General features: G+C 46.5%; 1 protein-coding gene across 3 annotated transcripts in view; it reads left to right on the top strand.

Annotated features, from left to right (window-relative positions):
- The window catches only part of LOC144132342 (beta-mannosidase-like), a 306,383-nt gene that overhangs the window by 220,323 nt on the left and 59,819 nt on the right, over positions 1-26,241 (top strand). For all 3 annotated transcript variants that reach the window (XM_077664668.1, XM_077664669.1, XM_077664667.1), the window contains exons 13-15: positions 3,596-3,778; positions 8,825-8,940; positions 23,743-23,887. In XM_077664668.1, the coding sequence (XP_077520794.1) occupies positions 3,596-3,778; positions 8,825-8,940; positions 23,743-23,887 (444 nt within the window). The remainder of the gene's footprint in view (positions 1-3,595; positions 3,779-8,824; positions 8,941-23,742; positions 23,888-26,241) is intronic.

The raw sequence follows: 26,241 nt of genomic DNA, 5'->3' as shown, positions 1-26,241 counted from the left end.
AAAAGAAACATCAAGCGCCGTTTGTTGATTTTAAAGAAGGTGTAGTGTACCAAATTCCGCTCTCGTAAGGACGACAATATGCAGGAGAAACTGGTCGCTGCTAAAATGACCGCCATCGTGAGCATAACCGCAACGCATGTAACAATGGCAGGCCGTTTCTCGATTAGTGTTTTTTACTTGGAAAAAGCAAAGAGGGGCCCACACAGGAAATCATCGAAGCAAAAAAAATAGCCAGAATATGATGTGCTTGCGTACGCACACCTACTGTCAGACTTTCTAAACAGAAAATGTCTACATAGGTTTGCGCTGATATAAGCATATCTTGTTATGATACTGCAATGCTGCATTTATAAATGGGTGTGCATTTTTTCCATTAAATTTTTTGGATGTTAGCGTTGTGTGTGTCTACTCGTTCACCGGTGCCTTGTCTTGATGCATAACGTACTGTTCCATAGTATGAGCCAAGAATCCTAAATTTCATCGTCAAATGCAAATAGCTTGCGCTGAGGTACGATAGGGGGTGTTATGATCGTCGTCGGTTTGACTTTGGGTTTATGGTGTTCTACGTTCCACAGCGACTCAGGCTATGAGGGACGCTGTATTGGAAGGCTTCGGTAATTTCGGGGACCTGGGCTTCTTTATTGTGCACTGAATCGCTCAGGGTTTATGGATTTTCAATTTGAAGGAACGACAGACAAAATCTTGGGCAACTTCAACTGGATGGAAAGTGGAGCTCTGTGATAACACGACGGTTTCGCCCCTGCGGACGGCAGCGTAGGCGAAACCCTTTGCGACCGCTCCGGCCTTCAGGCGAACAGGCAGCGGTGACCGTACCTTTATTCGTCACGTTTAGTTGGGTTGTCAACCATTGCGATGTCATGGAACACGTACCGCCTGAGCGCCTGTGAAGTACGCGTCTGTGTGCTGTTGTGGTCAACGAATGTGACGCCAACAGAGAGATGCAGATCTCCATTACGGCCTCTCTCTGTCTTTTCTCTTTCACTCCAAACTAAATTCCTTCACGGCGTGGTTGGGTTGTCGATCCTTATGTGGGACAGCTACTGCGCCTTTCCTTTTCTCTAAAATCGCAATCTCAAAGGAGATGTACAACGGCAAATTCACAGAGCCACTGCATTGGAGCCCGTTTGTGGTCTCTTCGAGTGGCGGATGGGCTGTTTTGAGAGGCCTCCTAGAGACTCCGAGCGATTTGTCCAACGGGAAAGGCGACGTGACGAACGAACGACGGCGTTCCGTGGACTCCTGGCAGCGCTGCAAGACGCTGTCGCGTTCCACTCTTAAATGCGAAGCTTAAGCGTCCTCCATTTTTTGCAACGATAGCTGTTAGGCGCCCGTTCCTAGCTTTCTCGTCGCCGTCGTCCCCGTCGGCGTAACCGGTAGCTGCATTAACGACACCCACGGATGTCATTAACGCACCTCCCTTTATCACGGTCAACCTGGAACAGCCGCCTGCCAGTGCAGGAGTACATCAATTGATCATTACACTGGGTGTCACTCAATATCGCGTTACATAGTTTTAACCGCCCTGTAAGTTATTTTTTATTTGACTCTCCTTCCTAGTTAAGGAAGGTGGTGATGGATGGCATGCAAAACGGGAGCACTTCGCCTCCTTGGTCATGTGCGCTGTGCACGCCATACATACTCAGCTGCACACGCTTATGGCTCCATGCGGACTCCTATTGCAAGGCATTCTAGGCCTGCTGATATTATGCCGGTGACGCTTTTTTAACTTCGACTTCCAACTTCTTTCTCATTTCATCTCATTCTTCCAATCAAACATCTCTGAGAATTCATTACAGTTAGTGCGTCGTGCAATGGGCTGGGGCAGAAAGCCACGGTTATGGCGGCTCACAGCGCGCTTTCTCTGCCCATGCTTTTCTCGCGGGAGATCGCACAGCTCTCTGCGCTACGCACGGAAATCTATGCGCAAGGGAGCACTGCACATTTGGGCAGAGCGGGGCAAACTCTTCAGGCTACGGGGGCGCTTCTAGTCTTGCGCAACACGTGTCTCGACTCACCACTGTAATTAGGCGCACTCCTTATGTGTTTCTATGTTTTCCCGTTTCTCTTCTGCCTACATCATCACACGTCCTTCAGCCTCTTCTCCTCTCCTACCTGGTGGTGTAGCTCAGTGATGAGAGTGCTCGGCTACTCAGCCTGAGTTTCTGTGTTTCAACCGAGCCGCGGTGTCCGCATTTCCATAGAGGCGAAACTCAAAGAAGCCCGTTTGCTGTTCGATGCCAGTGCACGTTAATGATCCCCAGTCGGTCGAAGTTATTGCGGAGCCCTGCACTACAGCACCTCTTTCCCACCTTCTGCTCTTCCTTTACGGTGCTCTACGGGTGACCACCAAGATGTGAGACAATTAACGCGTCATTTCTTTTCCTCGAAAACTATTTTTTCTCCTCTCCTCCTCGTCCAGTGCTGAGAAACAGGTCACATGACTCCTTAGGAGGGCCTCTCTAGCGTTCTCTCACATATGCCTTTGGCTAGGTCACCGCCGTTTCCTCTTTTTGCTACATCGCTTCGTTCTTTCTGTTTTTCCGAGCTCACCTCAGTGATGTGGACAGCCGGTCTTCTATCGGCAAACTTCAGTGCATGTAATACATGTACATGCACACAGCACACACACTTAAAAAGACATGGGACCTATGAATTTTTTATAGGTCTCTATGAATTTCCTTTTAGATGTCCTTTATTCTTTTATGGCAGGTGAGCGATCGTGAATGGTCGGAGTGATAGCAAAACTTATGCCATATTAGGAAATTAAAGATGTCACCCTATAACCCATTACAGCACGATAATGATGCAATTTGTTGCGCAAGGGCATCTGTGGCCAAAGAGCGCCAAGGCACAAGGTATGTTTTTTCTACTCGAAGAGGGGTCAAACGCCCATTTCGCGAGCATTTCACCCTAAATAAGCCGAGCCCCAGACCAGAGGAAAGCTTGTACCCACTGTATCAGCGGTGGGAACCCGGCGGCACTGGGGATCGACCAAGCGCCTTCCCATGCGAAACGGATGCTCATACCACTAGGAAACTGCTGCGGTATCTGCATAACACGAATATCATAACACAACAGAAATATCCAGAGCTTCCTGCCTCCCCAAGGGCGAAAGGTTGATTGGCGTACGGCCATCCACAGGAACGACACGCGCACTTCGAATACATATGCAGAGATTCTGAGCAGCCGAGGAAATATTGCCTTTGGGATGCTATGCTTAAGGTGGAGATTTGCCTGAGCGACATCCTTTACGCAGCAGTTGAACATTGGAGGTTACGACCACGAGGAACTGCGCTTTTACAGCAAGCAGCGTGCCTCTTATTGCGGTCACCACAGTAGCTAACGTGATGGGAAGTGATCCCGTGGTTTTTGTTTCGTATAATGAGCTTAAAAGTTTTCCATTAGATACCATCAGCATAGCTCTGTCATCAAAGCTTTCTACAGCAGAACAAGTCTCACATTGCTTATATATTTTTTCCGCACCGTTACAGAAGGAACTCATTTTTCGCCAACTAAAGTATATTTGCAAGGCTTCCACCGCAGCAGCGCTTTAACTTCGTGCCATCCGCCGCAGTTCACTACTACTCCTACTCGACGGACGCCTGGGTTCCCGTCTTCTTCCCCTTGGCTCGGTTCGTGTCTGAGCACGGCCTGCAGTCGTACCCGTCCAGGGATGTCTACCTGCGCGTCGCACCTGCAGCCAGCATCAAGTACCCGCTCTCCGAATTCCTCCTGCAGAGGCAGCACCAAGTATATGGTGAGTCTCCCCTGTGATGGCAGTCACTCACAGCTACATCTCGCATCTGCTCAGTAGAAGGGGACTCCGGAATAATGTCGACCACTAAAGCCTCAGTAGAAGAGCTGCTGTGCATTTCGCTCACGCCTTATACCGATGCTACACGGGAACGTTCGAATTGCATCTGAGTCGAATGAAATTCGAAAACTGGAATGGCATTCGGACAACACGTACTACCGAGAGGCTGCACTACAATTTCGAAACGCATTCGAAAGCTTCAGCATTCGCTATCCGTATTTGCAGTGGCGCTGCTACCATGGTGTTTCATTTTTACCCGTTCGGTCGTTTGCGGTGCGTACAACAACGTGACTACGACGTCAGTGGTCAGAGTGGTCACAGTGGTCTAACAAGACTACAACACCACCAGCACGACCAAAAATCGTATATCGTATAGTGGTGCACGTTTTTCAGGCCAACGACACCCACAAATCAGGTCGGCGGATGGTCGCCCTTCATGTTCTCGGCAGATCGGTGGCTGAGCGAAAACTTCAGGCTCATGAGGTGACGGCGTGAATTTATCTACGCTTGTCTCTACCTTAACCAAAACTACTTTCAAATGTGCACACTTAAGCACTTGCCATCAATAAACGCTTGCCGAATTTTTATATTTAAATACACGACGACCCCTTCTGCGACGGGTAGGCCCAGCAAGTCCGAAGAGTGAAATCCGCAAGTTTTAGCCAAGACAAATGACTTGCGAGTATATTTTTGACAACAGTGACCTAAAATCGACGTTTGTTTACATAGCATAGCGCGCTTACAACGAACGGGGCGCGCCGGTATGACAGAGACAGCCAAAAAATCGTTTACGCGGCCAGCAGCAGTCGTGACCGTCGCAAGCTTGTCAGCAAAAAAATTTGGCCTCTATAATAAACGCGAGTGTTCAGCGAGCATACTTGCGGATGAAGTGATTTAAAATTAACTACTGGCCACACTGGAGAAATCAGCGACAATTAGAGAGAAGCGCTGGTGATCCGTCAGCAAACCGGCGGCTATCAAGTGTTTACCAAGCGGGCGATCGCGTCGGCTCTTTCTGCGTAGTTGTTGCACTTCGTACACAACCACCGGTGCAACAGTTACAGAAGACAGTAGCTTATTCAATATAAGTAAAGCGCAGATAACGCTTTATATATCATGCAAACGAGCTCTAGTTATTTCTAAACAAGACAACTGGAGTGCAGTTGGCCTCATCGGCGCTCTGCTGGGGGAATTTACCGCTCCCGCGGTAAATGTTCGGTGATGCCCAATTTAAGCACTGATTTAACGAGCACACAAACTATTTTCCAAGCAATAAGCATAAAAAAGCGAGCATCTGATATTGGAATGAGCCACAAAACCGAAGCAGCCGCATGCGCGACTGTGGCTGGGGTGAAGCTACGGCTATTGGCCGGTGAAAGCTGTGTGCGCATTTGGAGGCATTCCAAAATTTGAAATGTCTCCGCTCTGCTCCGTTGACTTGAATGTCATCTCAACCGAACACCACTGAAAAACTTCGTGTAGTAGTGCAAGCTGAGGAGTGGAATCAAATGACATTCGGCTTGAAGGCATTCGAAACGCCCGTGTAGCAGGGATGTTATGAGCCGCCACGGCAGGGATCAAAACTGACACCACGTTCTCACAACCCGAGTGCCGTACGAACCAGCCTGGCTGCCACGTGTGAATTTAAGTGCTTGGCTACCTGCAACTCCATCGCGTGTTCTGTTTAGATGAGCTCCGATTTCTGCAGCGACAACGACGGTGTCAACTACGCTGCACTGCACAGGCTCTTTACGCCGCAGTGGAGTGGCAGGCGGCGTCTTCCCAAGAGTTCTGGTTTGTCCTCAAGCGCATGAGATCATCCCATGTGTGGAATTTGCCGCCTCACACTCCACGGTATTGTGAAAAGGCTATGAGGTAGGTCGCACTTATGTGCGCAATCAACACTGCCACTGCCATGACACGTAGTGCGGAGGTAGTCGAAATACGTGTTTTAATAGGTGCCCTGCGGCGCCAAGTGAGCTTGTACAGCCTTTGTGATTAATGGGGAGCAGAAAGGGTTTGCGCTCGTGTAGTGCGGCTCTCTAGCACAACTGGCATTCCTATGCTTGGGAGGCTTGAGGAAATCTGTCCCTCCTGCTTTGAGATGTTGGGGACGCTATGGGTACAAAAGAAGCCCGACTGCATGGCTCCGAAACAAAGGACTTGGGCTTTATTTATTTCATTAAGGCTGCATATTTTCGTCGGTTACGGCTACAGCCCGGCATAGGAATGCTTTTAGAATTGGTCCTATTCCGAAAGCTGAGGAGCCGGCGCTTGCTACTAGAATGTGATCAAGAAACCCTCATCCAGCACTTACCCTGTCACTACGTAATACAGTGCAGAAGTGCCAGCAACGTTCGATACGTCAAAGGCCATGTGTCTGATGATCAAGCAGCTGCTGGTACGTCGCGCCTTTTCTCGGCTATGGCAGGAGTGAAGCTTTGCTGTAATATTTTGTTTTGTAACAAGACAGCGAGCATCTTTTTATTTGTTTATTCATGTCAATTCTCTACACACAGAAAAACAGCCCTACCGAAGCCTCAAAGGGCTTGAGTGGCAGCGCCTGGCAGACAGCGAGCATTGGCAAAACAAAGGAAAATAGAGATGTTGCAACGAACTCGGCAACAAAAAAACTTAACAACACAGAGGAAAATATGCAGGCATAACTATTACAACATCAAAAGGGATCACAGTAATGTGAAATTAAGAAAGTAACATTAGATGAAATAAGTAAGTATGGCACAGGAAGCAACGCGGAGACAAACCGCAAAAATTTTTTCAGCTTATGTGGTCCCTCCTTTTCAGACAAAAGTCGCACTACATCGACTGGAGCTCTTTGAACGCACCAGCTGTGAAAACGGCAATACAGCGAATTTACATCATATCAATTTACATCATATTTGATGTATTTACAATACATCAAAGGATAGAAATTAGAAGCTTTGGTTTAGCCCATGAAGTGCAAATTTAAAGCATGTACAAGTCGCATCTTCTGAAATAGTTGCTAGTAACAATAGTAGATGCGGAGGTTGGGGAGCTGCTGAAAAGAAAGGTACAGTGAGGTACTAACTCAAATGCAATCTATAACCTGGGTTGGTAGGTATGGCGCATTGAGGTTGTGGAACAAAGCAAAACGGTAAGACATGCAGAACGTCCTACAGGTTTTTATATAAACAAACCTCTGAACTGAGTAACAGATTAATTAAAGAGTTTGACGAGGCCGACCATTACTCGCAACTGGCAATGTCCAAAATGTGTAAGTAAGGTTGAGTACAAAATTTTTCAAACAAAAAAAAACTTGTTTACAGACTTTGCTGGAATGCCTACTCTGCCCACAAAAGGGATTAGGGAGGAAAGATGCGCCACTCCCTTTCATTGCATTGCTTTTCTAAGAGAACAACAGGGCCTGACTAGCACTTCAAAAGAGTCCCAGAGGATCAATGCGATTCTTGTGGCAGAGGATGCGTGAGCATTATTGTTCCCTCCCGACGGTTGCAGTTGCCGTGATCCAGTCCATCAATCACTGTGTAGCACATCGTACCCCTTCTTCACTGGCCCGATTCAGTTGAGCAATCAGTGTTCCACCCGCACACACTCGCTACGGTCCCCACCCCTCGACTATGCCTGGCGACTGCTTTTTCCTTCTTGCCACCTATCGCCTCCGATCCACTTTCTCTCTCTTTAATACCTACAGCCCACTCCCTCTCCGCGGCAACCACCTCGTGACGGTATTCGAAGCTCAACGAGAAACAAGTAACAAGTCTTCGGCTTTCGCAGCCATTCACGACAGGCACGGTTGTTGTGCTGTCGAAAGACTGCCGTGGCGGAGTCGTGAAGGACGTCGCTCCCGCAGATCACGATCCCCGAACGTCTCGCCGGCGGATGCTCCGCGGTGCTGGAACTACGAAGCGCACGGGCAGCGCTCCCGGTCTGTCATGGGCTGCTCTGTCTTTCGCGCGCTGCTCGCTCGGCTGCTAGCGGACGACGTCGGGGCATACTCACCGCGCTTCCCGCGAAGAATTTGCCGGAAATGCCGAGAACTCTTGCACGTGGGTTCATCCGCTCAGGACGAAATGACGTTCAATGATAAACGCTCGGCCCGAGGAGCCTTATGTGCCGATCCAAGCGGGCTTTGGGCCACACAGCTATATATAGACAGGCACAGAGGAGTTGTAGCCTCGTTAGGGTATTTTTAAAAGAAATGAGCACTCTTTGAGACCAATGAAAACACAGATCACTTTGTTTTTTACTACGAGAGCAGTAGGAGCCACACATGAGGAGAATGCCGGCGTCGTCCGTGTGCAGCCACTGTGAGTCGATCCTCCACGCTCAAGTAGAACCACACACCAGCCGGCTAGCAACTGCGATCCTCTAACTTGCGGCTGCCCACCTAGCCACCGCCACCCACGACTCACTGCCCCAGCCCCACATACATGCACCCTCGAGAAGCACCATCCGCCTCCTACCCACCTAGCCACCAAAATCTATCCTCAACCGCGCCACCCACAGAAGCCCAAGCAGCCGCAAAACGAGAATGCGGGGACCAAATTGAATTCAAAGACGTAGTGGAACAGCCAGTTGCCGATCAGATGCGCGACCCAGCAGCCGGCTCCTCCGCTGGCCCGCTAGCTAGGGGGCTTCACATCCCCAGCACCACACTCGACCGTCCTCCCCACATCACCCCATCCTATGTCCACGCTCTTGGAGCGCCACCCCTTCATCGACTGACCTCCGCCAACTTTTATACTCCAAAAATGTTATTTGTGCAAAGCCTCGGCTTAGGGCAAACGCAGAAATGAGAGTAAAAGCATCAGTCGTCGAGAGTAAATCCGACTAGCATTACAGCTTTTTCGCATCAGGTGTCACGACCGTCCTGTTTCACGCCCTTGCTGCCAACAGCATGAAATGGTTGACTACATATTTCAGAGAAAGCCTTGTGTATTTGCTGGAGGCATGCTAAATATAGGTGCGAATTTGTATTCATTTTAGGCGACGGAAACATCATGGACGCCATAGACACCCACTTTGGCTCTGCTGCGGTAAATAAGTGTGCAAGCTTCAAGAACGGGGGCCAGAACTACGACACGATATCATATCTTAGTCAGGTAAGTCATCCTAAGCTAACACGTGGTTAGCAGCATATTCGGCCACTGGGAATTTTATCCTTGCAGGTGCGATTTTTTCGTCTCCGAAAAGCAGAATAAATACTTGCACCTTTGCGCCTTTGCGCAAGGCGAAATGAGAACTGTAGCTTTATAGCACACTGGTAGTTGTAGAACACTGAAATCGCGACAAGCAAGAACTGCAATTAAATGGACAACGGCACCAAATTTTAAGGCTGGAGACAGTTGCCAATGGTACAATGTCAATGTGCGGAGCTTTCTGGCCACTATGAAAGCAAGGAAACCTCCTAAACATACAAACAGTTTTAATTTCCATTTACAAATACGCGTGAGCGAGGTAAACGGACTTTCGGATGCTGTGATTAAAGGCTGGCCGTTGAGACGGGGCTGATAAATACTGTGCCGTTTCTGTCATGTAATCAGATGAGTAGTGAGTAGTCTCGTGGAATAGAGAGCTGCTCTTCCTCGCTCCTTTTGGTGCACCTAGTCCGCTTTTAACAATTCAGTGAGCATTTTGCATGGAGATGCATCTTTCTTCTCAAAACAACTTGGCCGAAAGGAAAGCATTCGGCAGCAAACGCAACCGCGCGCTCACGGTTCTCCTCAGTCGCCATATGCTTTCAGTTTCATTTCTCATACGAATTGTAAGGTGTGCGATTGCAAGTTTCAGGCAAGCTAATCTCAATGCGTGTGGTTATCTTCCTCGATTAGCTTTTTTTTGGAGAATAGACTGCTCCCCTAGAGATAAGATTCATAGAAATAAAGCTGTTGCTACCATGCGTGTACAGAAGAAGCTATATTTTAGTAACCAAATAAACGCATGCGCCGGCAATTCTAAGAAACTCTGGGCTACAGTGCACTCGATAATTCAGCCTACTCCATCAAACCGAATACTTCCTGACCTGGCCCTTTCCCCAGATAAACACCTGCTATCAGATCAGTTTAACGATCATTTCTGCTCAGTGGGTGCTGATTTACGTTTAAGTATGGGTCTCACAGACGAACCTTCTCTGCCTGAGTATCTTGAAAAGACCTTCGGTTTTATAGAAATAAGCAGTGACGAAGTAATGAGTGCACTTAATTCAATGGATGCTACTAAGGCCACGGGTCTCGATGGTATTCCGGTTTCCATAATTAAAAACAACAGTGGCGTCCTAGCTGCCACCTTAGCTTCTTTATTTAATAAAGCGTTTCTGTCCGGCATCTATCCTGATATGTTGAAGCTCGCCAAGGTAGTCGCTATCTACAAAAGTGGGAATCCTAATGAACTCGGAAACTATAGGCCGATCTCAATCCTTAGCTGTATCCACACTCTGTTTGAAAAACTATTGGCTAAAAGAATTACGCAATTCCTGACTAAAAATGCAATTCTGTCAACGTCCCAACATGGTTTTCAGAAATTTAGATCGACCACCACGGCTGTGCTTTCTATAACTGACTCAATCAATGAAGCACTCAGTAATAACAATATTTCTGTTGGTGTATTCCTGGATATTAAGAAGGCATTCGACACTGTGGATCTCGATATTTTATGCAAGAAACTAGAACGATATGGGTTCAGAGTTGTATCACTCGATTTCTTTAAAAGCTATTTAACTGGGCGACGGCAGTGTGTTATTATTGACGAACACGCGTCAAGTTCGCGTTCTATTTCCGTAGGTGTTCCGCAGGGCTCAGTACTGGGGCCAATACTTTTTACTTTACATAAACAACTTACCCGATTGCCTAATAAATACCCGTGCCATTATGTACGCCGACGACACCTTATTGTTGGTGACCGCTAATTCCGTTGAAACAGCCAAGCATACTTTAAACTCAGAACTTCAGAGAGTCAATAAATGGTTTTTAACAAATAGACTCACTTTGAACATAGGCAAGACTAAATATATTATATTTGCATCCCCTTATAAAAAATACCAGAATACCTGCTCCGCAATAACGATAGGAGATAAAGAAATTGAAGAAGTTAAGACTATTCAGTACTTGGGTGTAACCTTAGACGCTGCATTAAACTGGAAACCGCATATCGAAAAATTGCGTAGCAAACTATCTTATGCATGTTTCGTTCTGGCCAAAGCTCGGCGACATTTCGAAATACACACACTAAAAACAATATACTTTAGCTTCTTTCAGTACCAATTAACTTACTGTATAGAATCATGGGGGTTCACTTACATCACTTACATTGAACCTGTTTTACGCCTGCAGAAGCTGGCACTGAGAATAATGACTTGCACAACACCATACACGCCTTCTCGCCCTTTGTTTTTTAGACTCCAAATAATGCCGGCATTGCAGCTTCGAGATTTTCGCGTCGCACTACTCGTACTAAGAGTCCTCTCCGGCACCTCCCCTTTTCCTTTGAACACATTCCATAGAGCCCCAACTAACAGCCGTTTAGCAGCACGGGGAAGATTTCTGGTTCCTACATCTCGCAATGACTATGGCCAGCGCCGCTTCGAGTATCAAGGGGTAAAAACTTGGAATAAAATCCCCTGTGCAGTCTTTGCAACGTCCAATCCTTATATTTCACTAAAGACCTTTTTTCTGTCACAAATAATTACCTGATTTACAATGCAAATCGCTTAGTGATTGTCTCTTATTATTCTCTGTAGTGTCTATGTTGGGTTTGCCATTCATATGTCATTGAATAATCACTTCTAAGGCAACTGCGTTTATTTTGTATAAAAAATGCTGTTCCTGTCTTCATATGTTTTTCTGTCATGAGCCCTCTTGTATATCTGTAATTTGAACCATCTTGCTTGTACGCTTTGCATTTTTCCACCATTCTTATGTGTATTATTTTGGCATGCAGTAGAAATCATTTGTCCTCACTAATCTCTTTGCTTTTATTGCATGGATCCATAACTAGCCTTTGGCTAAGGATCCAGACAGTGATGTTATGTACTGTACTGAAGAAATGATAATATAAAGAATTGAATATAAAGAATTGAATTGAATTGAATTGAAAAAATCGGTTGCATCAAAAATTTGCACAGCATATGACGGATGAAAGTAGTCGACAGTTTGACGGCATGCCGTCTGGTCAGGACTCCTGGCTGATGGCCTTCACTGGTCACTGGCCATGGTCAAAAACAAATGGCCTTTCGGGATCGCTACGGCTCTCTTATTCACAATGAGGCAAGCAGCTGGACTCCCCCGCTTTTTGTAGCGCTTAGAAGTCTTTTTAGTGATTTGGCATATATAGCATGCAGGCGGCCATCGTCCGCGTATACTGTATTAGGCATTGCCTAGATGATAAATGACTCGAGGTTACGGCAGGCTGACGCATTCTTTTGCGAGTCGCTATCTTTGCTTCGTCGCAGTTATTCTCACGGCCAGGTTTATTTGCCTGCTCGGCTACTGACTTCATTGTAACTTTCACAGCGTTAGCTCTACTGGTCGCGTATCGAGCCTCCGACTACGCTGATTCCATGGATAGAATCCAAGATGGCAGCGGCCATAGCAACGACATGTATGCTCTCATAGAGTTTCTTAATATTACCTAGAGGAAAAGCTGGCGCCACCGTCAGCGGGTTTCTTATAGGGCACTTCATCCGCCATGGCAATGCCGTGAAGAGAGCAAGGCGTATTTGGTTTGGCCCTAAATTATGACTGCGATTGCTGAAATACAAATTTTTGGAAATTATATTGTGCAAGGAAGCATTGTTTTGCAATAAATATGTCCTGTAATAAATTATGGCAACTGTAAATCGAAGTAAATTAGCAGAAAAGCAGGTAGGCGTAAACGACCATCGAATTTGCCCAAGGTGAGCTCTTCATACCGCGAAATTTAGCGAAGCGTGGGAAACAATTTTTGCGCTTAACTGACACACTCTTTGGAGCAAATATTCTTTAAAAAATGTATTGTTAGTTTCCAAAATACTACACTTTAGAAGCTTCCGTATATGAATTATGAAAAAAGAGAAATGCTTCATTGGGGTAGTCTGCTTTTGCGGAATGCACCCTGTGTCCGTGAATAGGATATGTTCGTGCCGTGAGAAACTTACCAGAACCCACGCTTTTCAATGAGAAACTAGTTTGCGCGCAAGCGTGCCAGCTCTTGGCATGTCCTGACGCTGCGTTTATACATTTTTCCGCGAAAAACATGAAATAGGAGGCGAAAACCTCTCCTGCAACAATTGAGTGACGGCCGTGTTCGTACTGAGAAATGCAACATGCGGGTATTTGTTTGAATTATTTCATGAAATGCAAACCGTTCCTGCATGGAATGCACGGCCACCGCCAGTCTTCGAAATGAACGAAACGCAATGCTCGGCGAGTACGCTAAACGTAAGTTGCGCTTGTCTAAGTACCCTTCGCTTTTAAACCGTCACTAAGACTTCTGCGAGAAATGTGCAGTGGCCACAGCAGCCGACTGCTGAGTTTCCAGTTCACAGAAAAAAAGACTTGTTCCTTTCTTTCACATTTCACTGGACAGGTAGCACAGGTTCCCGCTGAGCAAAACATAGCTTGCTGCGTAAATTGCTCCCTGTGAGAGGACAAGCGGAATTTAGGCCTAGCAGGCACCAGACACTGTGCTCAGCTCACTTCGAGTTAAGCGCCTTCGGTCGCTTCGGATCTCAAATGAACTGCGTACGTAGCGGCACTACACAACCGCAAAGCGCACAAAACATCAGCAAAAATTAGAATGGCGAAAGCTAAACTGAAAAAAATCCAATCCGTAGCACAGTGAGCAAGGCACTATATGTCAATCCGGTGTACTGTCTTCCCCGAATTCCTCGGTTGCCCATGGCGATGAAATGTAGAGGTGCCAGCTTTCCCTCTAGTGTGCACACTCGAAGTACGCACTACTTCTCGCTTTTCGGGTCTCTGCTTCATGCATTATAACGAAAGTCATAACCATGTGGTTGCTCGGTAATCGAGGCTATTACACAAAGGAATAAAATAACAGCAGACGTAAGCGTGATTCCCCGAGCGCCACCGCTATGATTAAGCTGTTTTGATGCGGTATATATATAAATATATATATATATATATATATATATATATATATATATATATATATATATATATATATATATATATATATATAAATATATATATATATATAAATATATATATATAAATATATATATAAATATATATTTATATATATATATATATAAATATATGTTGCACGATGTCCGGTATATATATAAATATATATATATATATATATATATATATATATATATATATATATATATATATATATATATATATATATATATATATCCCAGTATGGCAGGCCCGAAAGTCTGGCCACTTAGTCCGGATATTCGTGTAAATTTGAGGCCCAACCATTTGCTGCAGAATGTTTTGGATGGTGTCATACTATTAGCGTTTCATTTAGCATTCACTTACTAGTTAGGTTAGAGCCTAGCTTGTGGCAGGTATTCGAACCGGGGCCTATGTACCCCCAATTCTACGTCTTTACGAATATTTATATGAGCATTGCGGCCCAATCATAAGTCGCAGTGTGTTCGGGGTGGTGGAACACAGTTTCGCGTTTCGTGCACCATGAACTTACTAGTTACATTAGCCTAGCTCGCGGTAGGGATTCGAACCGGCGACCTCTGTTAGGTGTGTTAACGCTGGATATTCCATCGCTGCCTCAACGACGGCTCATTTTTTTTTACGGTCGCCGTTCTGGTGAATTTTTCACACTTCTCGTCAACCCTTTTGTTTCACCAAGGTACACTGATGAACAGTCGGTGCAGGCAATTTTGTCAATGACGCCAGAAAACTTGCCACGCGGAAGCTGGTCTTTCGCGCTACGTCTCTTTCTTGCTCTTTGGAACATGCGCAATAGTGATGCGCGCATGAGCAAAATAGGCGCAAGCGCGTCACTGATTTCTTAAACATACGGAACAAGAGCTGGTTTCGGTACCGTTGTGTCATTACTTCATATTTCCCTATAGAGCAGGCTCTTTCGGTGGAGCCAAACCTTTTTCCGTGCTCCGGATGAACGAAAGCGGATAGTCGTTTCTTTGCAAGTCGTTTCGATTATTTTCCTCGTGGTTTAGAACCACGTATTCAGAGCATACTTCCTTGGCACGGTTAATAGTGATGCGACCACTGACCGCTTGCGTTTGACTGGATTCTCCGAATTAAAATGTAATACCTTCCAGAGTAGGTGAGTTTCCGGTGGACGCGAAATGTAAGGCCAGTCGGAGTACGGAACTACCACAGTGTCGAGGAACGGAAGACTAGCGCAGGTCGCTTCCTCAACAGTTGAGATGATTGAGGGCTCAGTGGCGTTGAGGTGATCGAGAAAAGTGCGCGTGTGCTATCGGTCTCTCACAAAGAAGCTGTCGTCCACGTACCTCAGAAACATTTCTGGTAGCGGTTAGAAAGTGGCCATGGTGACGACAGGGGACGGATGAACCATAAAGACGGTTCACAAATCTAGCTGTTAGTGAGGTTCCCGGGCCAAAGCGTGTCGTCATCGTTGTAGTCGAAAAGCGTGTATGCAGGCAGCGTAGAAGAAGGGAAGGGGACACGAGGGCAGGACGAGCGTACCCCATGGTGTGCTACTCGGCACAGGCGTGATAACGTGGCCGCCCCGTTCATATCAGGCTGTTCATCGTGCCAGCTGTGGAACTCCGCTTTAAAACCAGGACCACTTTAAAAGGACACTTACAGACGGCAGCAACATATTGAAGCGAAGGATAAAAGATGTGAGCCATTGGTGCCGAATGTCATGAAAAGAAATGTTTTGATTTTTGGCTGTTTTATTCTTAATATTTTTCGAACTGTTACGCCAATCAACTGTTTTACTGCATTTCTTGTACGGATTTTGTTGCGAGCCAGTGGTACGTTCATCATTGATCTCGGAGTTTGCTGTCTGAAGCATTCTATTTTCATTGATTGCAAGGGTTGGGACAGTCCGTATGCCCCCGATTTTAGGCCTAATATGATCACCACTTTGTTTACAGCGAAAACTCTAATAGGCTTGTTCAAGACGTTTTTAGCAGCAATTTACGAGATACAATGACAGCCGTGTAACGCGCTACGCGTTCTCTTTGGTGGACAGCACCGCTTCGTACCTCAAAGCACAAATAATGTGTCCAGTGATCCAGCGAGCCAGTCATTCGCCTTTGCTTTGCATCTTTCTGCTCGCAGTCGTAAATAGCATGGCAGCTAGCGATTTCCTGTATTATCACTTTAGTTACCAGGATGAAGTTTTTAAAGCATGATTTTTTTCCGCCATTCTCCGCAAACCTAGGCGGCGGACATCATCAAGACACCACGTGGCATCGCAAGCCGATCATCAAACAAATATTATCTCAAAGATTGCAATACTTAAGCCTTGCCACAAGCTCATTGACATTCAAACCAGCCTTGCCACAAAAGAAGAACTTTCGTTTCTCGATATTTCAGATCACCCGATCGTCGCCCCAGCGTTTCACCCTGCGTATACTGAGGGCATGACAATGCTAGCGGCTTAATTCTCGCCTTCACCTTCTTTCATCCCATCAAAATTTCCGTTTGGGCAAGTTGGATCTTACGTGAAACATTACTGAGCAGTGGAAAAAAAGACGCCGACAAGGAAACACTCAAGAGCGGACGGGCGCTGACTACCAGCTGTTTATTGTCGAGGAATCCATTTCAGTATAGGCCTACAACACCAGACCCTGTGACAACCAGGGAGACATTCACGGCCTCATCAGGTGTTGGAAAAGTTGAAAGGGAGGAACCACAACCAGCACAATGTAGAATGTGGGAACAAATAGAAAGCCGACCTAAAATCCTGTAGGTCTTCATTGGCGAAGACGAGGTGTTTTGCGACGCCAAACGGCAGAATAGAAAGGGAAGTGATTGCGACTGATTACATTGCAAAGCACGTGCCTCGTGGTTTAGTAAATCATCGATTTCACTTCACGAAAAAATGCGTTTCCTAGACTGCCCCAAATATTTGCCGTTCATAGATTTTGCAGGTGTTTGCGGCCCTACCTTTCCACTTCTTGGCGCTCATGGGTAGTGCACTTTTACGCGATAACGTAGACAGCTCGTTAAGTCGAAAATCCGTCACCGTGAGCTAGGATTGACAGGAAGGCGCCAGAAACGTGACGGAAAATATTCCCTGAAGCTTCCGATGAAAAAAACTAATTCGCCGGCATTGGGGTTAAAGCTCACGGCCTCTGCGTACTAGGTGGACACGGCACCATGTCACCAAGGTTTCTTTGTCTTTATTGCCTGTTGCGACAAGTACACAAACACCCTAACCGTGTCGGTTGGTGTGCCATGAAAACTTATGTACTTCCATTTTAACGAGGACATTCATCACTTCAGCGGCATCATGAAAGAAACGTCGGTTCCTGAGGATATCAGGTAGCTTCCATACATTGTCAACAAAAGTAACTTCACACAGGGTAGACACCGGCATCCCTATTTCTGACTGCCATTCGAGATTGCCAGATCGCATGCGAGCCATGAAGAAAGAGCATATCACATGGAATCAGTTCCTTGTTAAAAGCTTGAAACTGAATACCTCTGTGTGTGAGCGGGAAGGTTTTTTAACGGTACGTTGCACGATGTCCGAAAAGAATACAGCGTCCCAGCAATCGAGAAATAATCTTCGACACTGGTTTTCTGCATAAGAGGCAGTTAGTCCCCCATGGCTCCAACACGCCTCTCACTTGTAGCCATGTATCTGGCAGGAAAGGTATTGGTTTGCAATTTGAAGAATAATGTTCTAACTTCCACTTGGAACACCATTTGTTAACCCGTTTTAGATAATCTTTATATATAACTTGGCATCCGCTGTACTAGGACCAGTACATTGGTTTTGGAAAATGATGTCTACAATATCTGCATTCAACTGTTTGCATATTGGTGAAGTAATGCAGTGAAAATCTTGCGATCAGATATCTACAAGCACTAAGGACATCCCTCAAGTACGCGCTAACAGATTATCTGAGGCAGTCTTTAGAAAAAACGATTATGTTTGGAAGAGCAGACGAGAGACGTAGCTGCAGGAAGGCTCGAAGAAAAGGGTCGCGTTGGTCTGTGAGAAACTAAAACGTGGACACCATTTGTTTCACAATGAGATTAGGTAGCGTCAGGCCTCCACCAGTTAACAGCAGGAAAAGGTATCACGGCTTGTTCTCTCAAAGGTCGAGTGAAAAACAAACGTAGCAAACACTCGGTGAATTTTGCTCACATTCGCTTGATTGCGAAACAAAACCTGCAGTGTCTACCACTATCTGGAAAGGAAGAACACACTGCAAATTCCCACCCGCGCAAATATCGACAACCTATCTCTTCACCTGCTGGTTTAGTTCCCTGGTTCTCGTGTTCCAGTGCTGGGCATTATTCTGATACTTAGTCAAGGGAATACCAAGGTATGTGCATGGAGTACGGCAAAACTTGACATTTTAACTTCAGGAGGGCAGCTCCAGTGGTCATGCTATAACTCAACAGGTTTATTCAGATTAATGTGACATCCAACCACATCACAAAACCTTTGGGTTATTCTCATTGCATTAATAAAGTTGGCTCATCGACACGAAAGCAGCCGAGTCTTCATCATAGCATAAAATTTTGATGCCGCTCTGATTATAGTGTAAAACATCGTATGTTATCACTCGCAATTATGTTCGCACAGAACGGTTCCCAGTATAATGCGAACAAAACAGGGGCGAGGGGCATTCTTGGCTCACTGACGAGAGGAGTAGGATATTTTTAGTTAAGTCCTTGTTAATAATTATTCTCGTGGTGCGTTCGTTAAGATCTATGTGAACGCCTTTTAAGATAACACGTGCGAGCCTATTTGCTGAATAATCACGCGTACGCTTCAGCCAACGATCCTTCATAATAAATATGTCACGAACGGTCGTTCCTTCAATCGTGTTAGAGCGGCAGTAAGTGCACGTGTTGTGGTGTGTACCACGGTAAAGTGTGTCAGGGATGAGTGATTTTGTTATAGTAGTTAAAAGAAAACTAAATATAAGTACGCTAATTAGGCATCCGCAATAAGCGTCAGCAATAGCGCTGAAAGAAAAAGTGGTGTTGTGGTGCTTCATTCTGCTGAAACAATTGGTTTGCATGTGTATGAGCATGTAGTGGCAAAGTATGTGTCGTTTAGTCTAACCTAGACAGTCATCGGTAACCGGTAATTTTCATTGATGATTGTCATTAGGTAACATGATCGGTAATTGTGATTGTAATCAACGAACGTCATTGGTAATATTGCAACGTAGAAGTGAAGACAAAGCAGGAAAAGGAAAAAACAGGCGGAAGTCGGATCGGCTGGACTCTATCGCGAACTCTCTGGGTACGCGTGGTACGCGAGCCGCTCCATCAGCAAGGCAGAGCGATACTACACTGTTACCTATTAAACAGCGTGCGCTAACAGGACGTACACAGGAAACTTGGAGACAGAGGAAAGAAGTTTCCTCCAAGTTTCCTGTGCACGTCCTGTTAGCGCACGCTATTTAATAGAGATGTACCAACTAGCCCATCAGAAAGTTCTACTACACTGTTACCGAGCCAGAATGCCTTACTGTGATTTTCGCTATGCATAGATTTCGATCATACCTATATGGCTGCCCATTCACCATTGCGACTGATCATCACTCCCTCTGTCGGCTTGTTATTTTCCGAGATCCCTGTGGTCGCCTCGCAGGCTAGGCCCTCCGTCTGCAGGAGCATGACTTTAATGTATACAAGAGCGGGATGCGATACAATTATGCAGACTGTTTTTCGCAAGTGCCGCTTCCCTCAACCGAGTGTGACAATGACAGTTTGGGCCTTTGCATCTCAGCCATCGTTCCAGAGTTTCCTGACGTTCATGAGTTTAAAACTGAGCAGCGTGAAAACCCGGCTCTACGACCCCCTTTGCCTCCGCGCGCAACCAGGAAGTTACACGCCCCTTTCGTATCCGCGACGGACTGTTATAGAAAAAGAACTACTTCTCTGCGGGCCAGGATACCTGCTCGTTGTTCCAATTGCTCTGTGCTCCTTCATTTTGCGTGTCATGCACGGCGACGTCGCGTCCGGAAATCTGGGATCGGCTCGCACGCTCCATCGAGATCAAGAGTGGTTTTACCGTCGGAAAATGCGCTCCACTACAGAACGATATGTGTCCAGTTGCACGCAGTGTCGGCCGGCTTAACAAACGCCCAGCCTCCGCTCTACCTGGCCTGTGACGCCTCCCAGCTGTCCGTTAGATCGGGTTGGAATTGATCTGCTTGGACATTTTCCCAAGTCTCCGAAAGGCAATCGCTGGATCGTGGTATGTGCGGCCTACCTTACACGCTATTGTGAGACGGCTGCTCTACCATCGACTACCTCTTTTCAAGTGTCACTATATCTTCTGAACTCAGTCCTCTTACGACATGTACCGCCGCTAGTGGTAATCAGTGGCCGAGGCCGCCAATGCACGGCCGATGTCGTTGCAGAGCTGCTACGTTTGTGCATGGTTACCTAAAAGTACTCAATGTCAAATCGTGCACAGGCGAACAGTTTGGCGGATCGCATAAACAGGACACTCGCCAACATGCTTGGCATGTATGTTGACTCTGACTTTAAGAACTGGGATACCATACTTCCCTTCATCACATACGCCTTCAATACCGCCGCTTATAAAACGACCGGATAGAGTCCATGTTGCCTCTTGTACGCTCGCCAGCCTCGCTACACTCTGGGCACCACCATGCCACTTTCTATCAGCGACAACCTTTGTATCTTCGAGATCCTGTCTTTAGCTGAAAAAGCTCGTCCGATTGCCCGCCTGCGATCCATTGCTTCTTAAGACCGCTTCAAGAAACGGTGTACGATAGCCACCACCGGCATGTTATCTACGCTCCCGGTGATATCGTCTGACTTCGGAGCACCAGACAGGCGCCGCGGCATGCACCAATAGTCTCTGGCCCACTAAAATGGCCCTTACGTGGTTGTGGCCAGGATTAGTGACATTAAATATCAGATTGCGCGCCTCACCACAACTGATCGCCGTTTCGCGGAAACTTAACTATTGCATGTCGCTCGACTGAAGCCCTGCCACTCTTGGGGCGCTCATAACAGGGCCGTAGGGCTTCGGCTGTGCAGGGGCCAAATGCCAGGGCCGAGTGAAGACAAAGCAATCAAAGAGAAAAAGCGGTGAAGTTGGGGCAGTTGGACGCTATCGGAAGCTGACTTGGTGCGCCTGGTATGCCCGGCGTGAACCGATATTGGGCAAATGTTTTGAGCCCGTAACAATATCATTGTGGACTGGTAATCTATGAGAAATGAGAAATAAAAGGAATAAAAAGAGAGAAAAGGGAAAAGGCGCTATCGCATCTACTCACAAGGCGAAGCTTGAGCGTCTTGAAGTTTTTTTCGATTACCTTCGTACGTTTTAAGGGAAGCTTCTTCGTGTGTCATTTGTTAATATTTTCGCTTTACCCTGTTATTTGCTGGCATTCTTGGTGTCTTTCAGATGGTTTGAGTATAATTCTGCTTTTTTTGTTTTAGCTGACTTTAGCTTGTTTTCCGGGATTGCTTCTTCATTACGGTTTCTCCTTGTTTTTCTTTTTTGCATTTTTGTTGGCTTTGCTGAAGATTGAGCAAGAATTTGTCTTTATTTATTGTAAACTTTTCCTTCGCTGATTTTAGTGCTTTTGCATGCTCGCGCGCCTAGCTTTGATACCTGCTCTTAATACAGCCTTCGGTTTCGCTGTTCAAACTTGCATTATCTCTATTTTTCTCCTTTGTCACCACGTCTGCTTCCCTTCTTTGATTCTTTTGTGTTTTGATACAACTGGATCTCGATTTAAAGACAGAATCGTATCTTTCGTTTCAGTTTGCTTTCGGTCCGCACGTCTTACATTGCACGGGTTGCAGCTGTTCGGTTTCAGTACTGACACCACTTGAGTTTTCTTTGAGGTGCCTTCGCTGGCTTCAGTACTGTCGCATGTTGCAGGCTTATATGGTGTTGGGTTCCTTGACAATAAACATTTGCTAGTTAGCGCCCGCCCGGTCTTGAGAGTCCCTTGTCTGCCTACAAAGTGGCGGTTTGGGCTTGTTGGTAGTGCATGACGTATAAAATAGCGCAACATCAGACAACGACTAGTGTGTGTGATAGCGCTCGTGTGTGTTCTTTCATGTCCTTTTCTGGTGTTGCGCTATTTTATACGTCTTGTTTGCCTCTTTATTGTGCTGTTCCCAGATGTTTCTTTCATGCGTTTCTTGTGCGCTTCCTAATGCTAAGTGAATGTAAAACGAAGCACTTTCTACAGGTAAATCTTCCTTGTGGTCATTTTTATTTTAATCCTTGTGTGCTTCCAAATACTAGGTGGCAATACTCGGTGCCTGAGCCGTGCAACGCAGCCATATTAGCTAATAGAAAGAACAGCTCACCTATGGCACCAGCGATAGCTTTATATCGTCGTAAACAGGGTTAGAAGGCCGCACAGGCTGCCGGGCGCGTTGCTAAGGCTGAAGAAGATCGAGTGAGTGTAATGACATATCAAGCAGCGAAGGCAGCGAGAGACGCAGAACGCGATGTCTTCAGCAAAAAGTAGGGTAGAACTTTTTAGCACGTCAGACACCAAAATCGGCTTGAAAATCTGAGCGTGCTGTCCAATTAAACTTAGTGGGAGGAGGACCATGCTCCTGCCCAGATCCAGGAACAGGAGGTGTTGTAGCCGGGCACATGTCAGCAGGCCAAAAAAATTGAAGGGGACTATTGAACTGTGCCTTAAGGGTATGACGCTATGGCATGATGAGTGAATTCACATGCTTTGGTTTAGGAGGGATTAACGTCCCAAAGCGACTCAGGATATGAGAGACACCGTATTGAAGGTGTCTGGAAATTTGGACCACCTGGGGTTCTTTAACGTGCACTGACATCAAACAGTACACGTGCCTCAAGAATTTCGCCTGCATCGAAATTCGACCTCTACGGCCTGGATCAAACCCGCATCTTTCTGGTCAGCAGACGAGCATCATAACCACTGAGCCCCGACGGCGGCTCACATGTATGCAGGTCATTCCTTGCATTCATAGATTTTGGGTGGGCTCATACCCCTCCTTGCCAAGTGGAGCAGCTGTTAAGCGAAGCGCCTCATTTTTGCGATGGCAGCTGCTCCCAGTGCTGGGCATTGTGCAACGCATGCTGCTCTTCCCGAGTGACCAATAATTTAACTGTCACCTGCTACGGTGGGCAAGTTGTGACGACGCCGCCATGCCATGTGACCAGGTGGCCCACCTTCTTGAGTCGTGCTCGTGATTTTTCGCTTACTACGCCGACGCCTGATTCACTGTTTAGCGAGACTTGAACTCCTGCGCATTAAATCCTGCTTAGTGCTCTACTACTGCTATTACCACCTAAGAAACGTCTTAAAAAGGCAAGAGTGGCAGATCGGGCTAGTTGGTAATTCTTTATGGGATACAGCGCTAACAGTGACAAGGACGAAGAAAGACAAGACACCACAGCGCTGACACCACAGCGCTGTAACCGCACAGCGCTGTGGTGTCTTGTCTTTCTTCGTCCTTGTCTCATGTCGCGCTGTATCCCTTAATGTCTTAAAAAGGGCCGCACCTTTCCTTCCACGGATTTTGTGATTAGATGTACTCTAGATTCAAAGATACACTGCCATTTTTTTACGTCGAGGTACCCAGCTGCAGTTTTTGTTACGTGGTACCTAAGACACCACAGTCAGTGGTCCACAGTCATTTGTGCGTAGGTGGCATTGAATTATGTGAGGGTCACTGGTTAATACAAGGTAACTGAAGCCGTGATCAATGTTCGCAGCGAACAACGCATACGTCTTTTTTCCTACTTGACATGCGCAGATTCACCAAGCGATGGGCGTTCGCAACGCCGCCGAGACGTTCCGGCGCTGGAGGAGCTACCTCTCACACGGCCTGGGCCACAACATGGGTTTCCTCTACTGGCAACTGAACGACATCTGGCAGGCTCCTTCCTGGTCTTCCATTGGTGAGGCGCCTGGTTGTCCCTGCTGCTGGGCTGTTATGGACCCACAAAAAGTCCATTCGGTCTTGTATAGAACACTGAGCCCAGAACAGAGAACTGAAGAGCACAGATATGATTGTTTAGCTTTAAGCGTGTGCTGTGAGATTTTAAGTAGGGCTTGTTTCTTGAGGGAGGCAGACTAGAAACTACGCTAAGAGAAAAAAATAAGCCGCGGCCTTTGTTGAGGGTTCTGTTCAGACTGGTGTCGCGAGGTTTTTAGGGCGTGTGCTAACGTCCGGAGAGTGTGTCTTCTGTTTGGTGAACAGGTGGTGGTGATATGCTCGCCGAATACGCTTCCTTCTTCCCGTGAGTCCACCGCACAACTGTTCAGCTGGGTCACTCTAGAGCTCGTTCACCTTTCACCGCTGACTTTCCGACCTGTATGCGTCCTCGTGATCCCACGGTTATGATAACCTATTAGAGCAGCAGCAGGAAGCAAACTATTGTTTTTTTTTGGCTGCTCGCAGTACTTGGATGAATTGCCATACAGCCGAGAGAAATTGCTCAGTTTAGTGTAGGTGCAGAAACTAGCAACTTTTTCATTGATCCACAGAGGAAGAAGCAGTCGCTATAAGCTCCCTCGCAAGCCACCAGACCACTGACTTCACATCTAGACAGCTAGTCTAAAATTGGTATTGTTCACCAGGCGCAAAGAGTAATATTTGGGTTATTGCTTCTGATTTTCTGGGTGCACCACACACAGTTTATCGACTCGGAGGAGGGCGGCCATTTCAAGTAATGAATCTAATTTGTAGAGCGAAACCTTAATTCACGTTTCAAGGTAGGGGCAGTATGCCTCTCTTGCTACCCTCCATAGGAAAAAGGAAGCGCGGGAAAAAGGTTCTATGCAACCATGGAGCCAGCACTGCATTTACATTCTTTATTTATTGTTTGTCTGGCAATGGTGTTTTGTTGAGCTAGTTGGTATTAAATTTCCGCAGGTTTTGCAGCGCGCAAAGAAACGTTAAGGACAACATTTTGTTCGTATACCTCTCTGTTATCCTAGACTCCGCGCTGCACTAAGGACAACACTGTATCCATCTACCTCACTGCTAGTCCTTGTGTCTGTGCGCTGCGAGTTAGAGCAACTATAGTATTTAGACTTAGCTGTGATGTGGTTGCACCTCGTGTTTGAATTCACAAAATTAAAAAAGCAAAAGTAAGGTTGCAGTGTCTCTCGGCAAAACTTCACGGCTCAGAATATAGATACACGCTGTAATCGCACTTTCGCGCTCTCAAAATTTTTATCCCGGACATCGATCGCATTTGCCCCCCCCCCCTCCCGCACACACACGCACACGCGCACACACACATGCACGCACACACACATTTTAATTTCCACGAAAAAGTTGATATAGGCTGAGGAAAAAGGTGTGGATGTGTGGCTTGAGAAATCTTCGGCCCTTAAAAGGGCTCAGAAATGGGCTCTCAATAATGTTGCGGTTTACCTAGGATGTTAAAGCAGGAAGCTTGAAAAATATCCTTCAGCAAATTTTTTTTAATGCGTTTTGTGTAAGCTGAGTCTCTAGGTAAATTCTATTTTCTGCCTTGTCGTGCCTTTGCCTCTGTCCTGGCCAATAATGGACACTAAAATGTCGCCGGTCCCCCGCCGGCTCCACTCGCTCGGCCTCTCCACCCGCTGCCAGCGCGCACGGGAGCTCTACGGAGGGCGGACCGTCCGGCCGCGGCCATGGTGACTTCAGAAACAGTTGGCACGGCAACCGATGATAGCTCTCCGCTACTGATGTAACGAGCGCTGCATGACGTCACGTTGCGCGCGGATTCGGCCAAAACCCCTGCTATAGTAAACCCGGCTATAGACTGGCTTCGCTAGTCGCCCAGAGGCGTAGAAGCGCGAAATTTTAAAAATATGTTGTAAATGCTCGCCTCGTTTTTGAGGTCTTGCACGTGGCATAAACGCTCGGAGGCGTATATTCTGCATAATGCAAGCGCATTAAAGGGAACCTAAAACACATTTTTCAGGGACTCTTTAAACCAAAATATAGCACAAAAGAACTGAGAAAGATGGAGACACTTAGAGCAGTGTGTGCCTGTTTTGCGTTACGTTTGAAACAGGTCAGCGCTAAAAAAGACAAACACGGCGAGAGAACGACGACACAAGGGATGAGCGCTACTAACAACTGGTTTTATTTTTCGCTTCAGGGAAAGTATTTAAAGCCTTGTCACATCATATCATGCACACAGCCAGGGGCGTCAACATTCTTTCATATAAAAAAAGTTAAGATATATATCTTAACACAGCAAGCCACAAAGAGCCAGTAATCGACAGCGTGAATAACAGAAAAGGAAAAAAGGAA

This window comes from Amblyomma americanum, chromosome 5 (genome assembly GCF_052857255.1).
Source record: "Amblyomma americanum isolate KBUSLIRL-KWMA chromosome 5, ASM5285725v1, whole genome shotgun sequence".
In the NCBI taxonomy this organism is placed as follows: Eukaryota; Metazoa; Arthropoda; class Arachnida; order Ixodida; family Ixodidae; genus Amblyomma; species Amblyomma americanum.
Note: the sequence above shows the minus strand (reverse complement) of the source record. Positions and strands in the feature narration are given on the sequence as shown.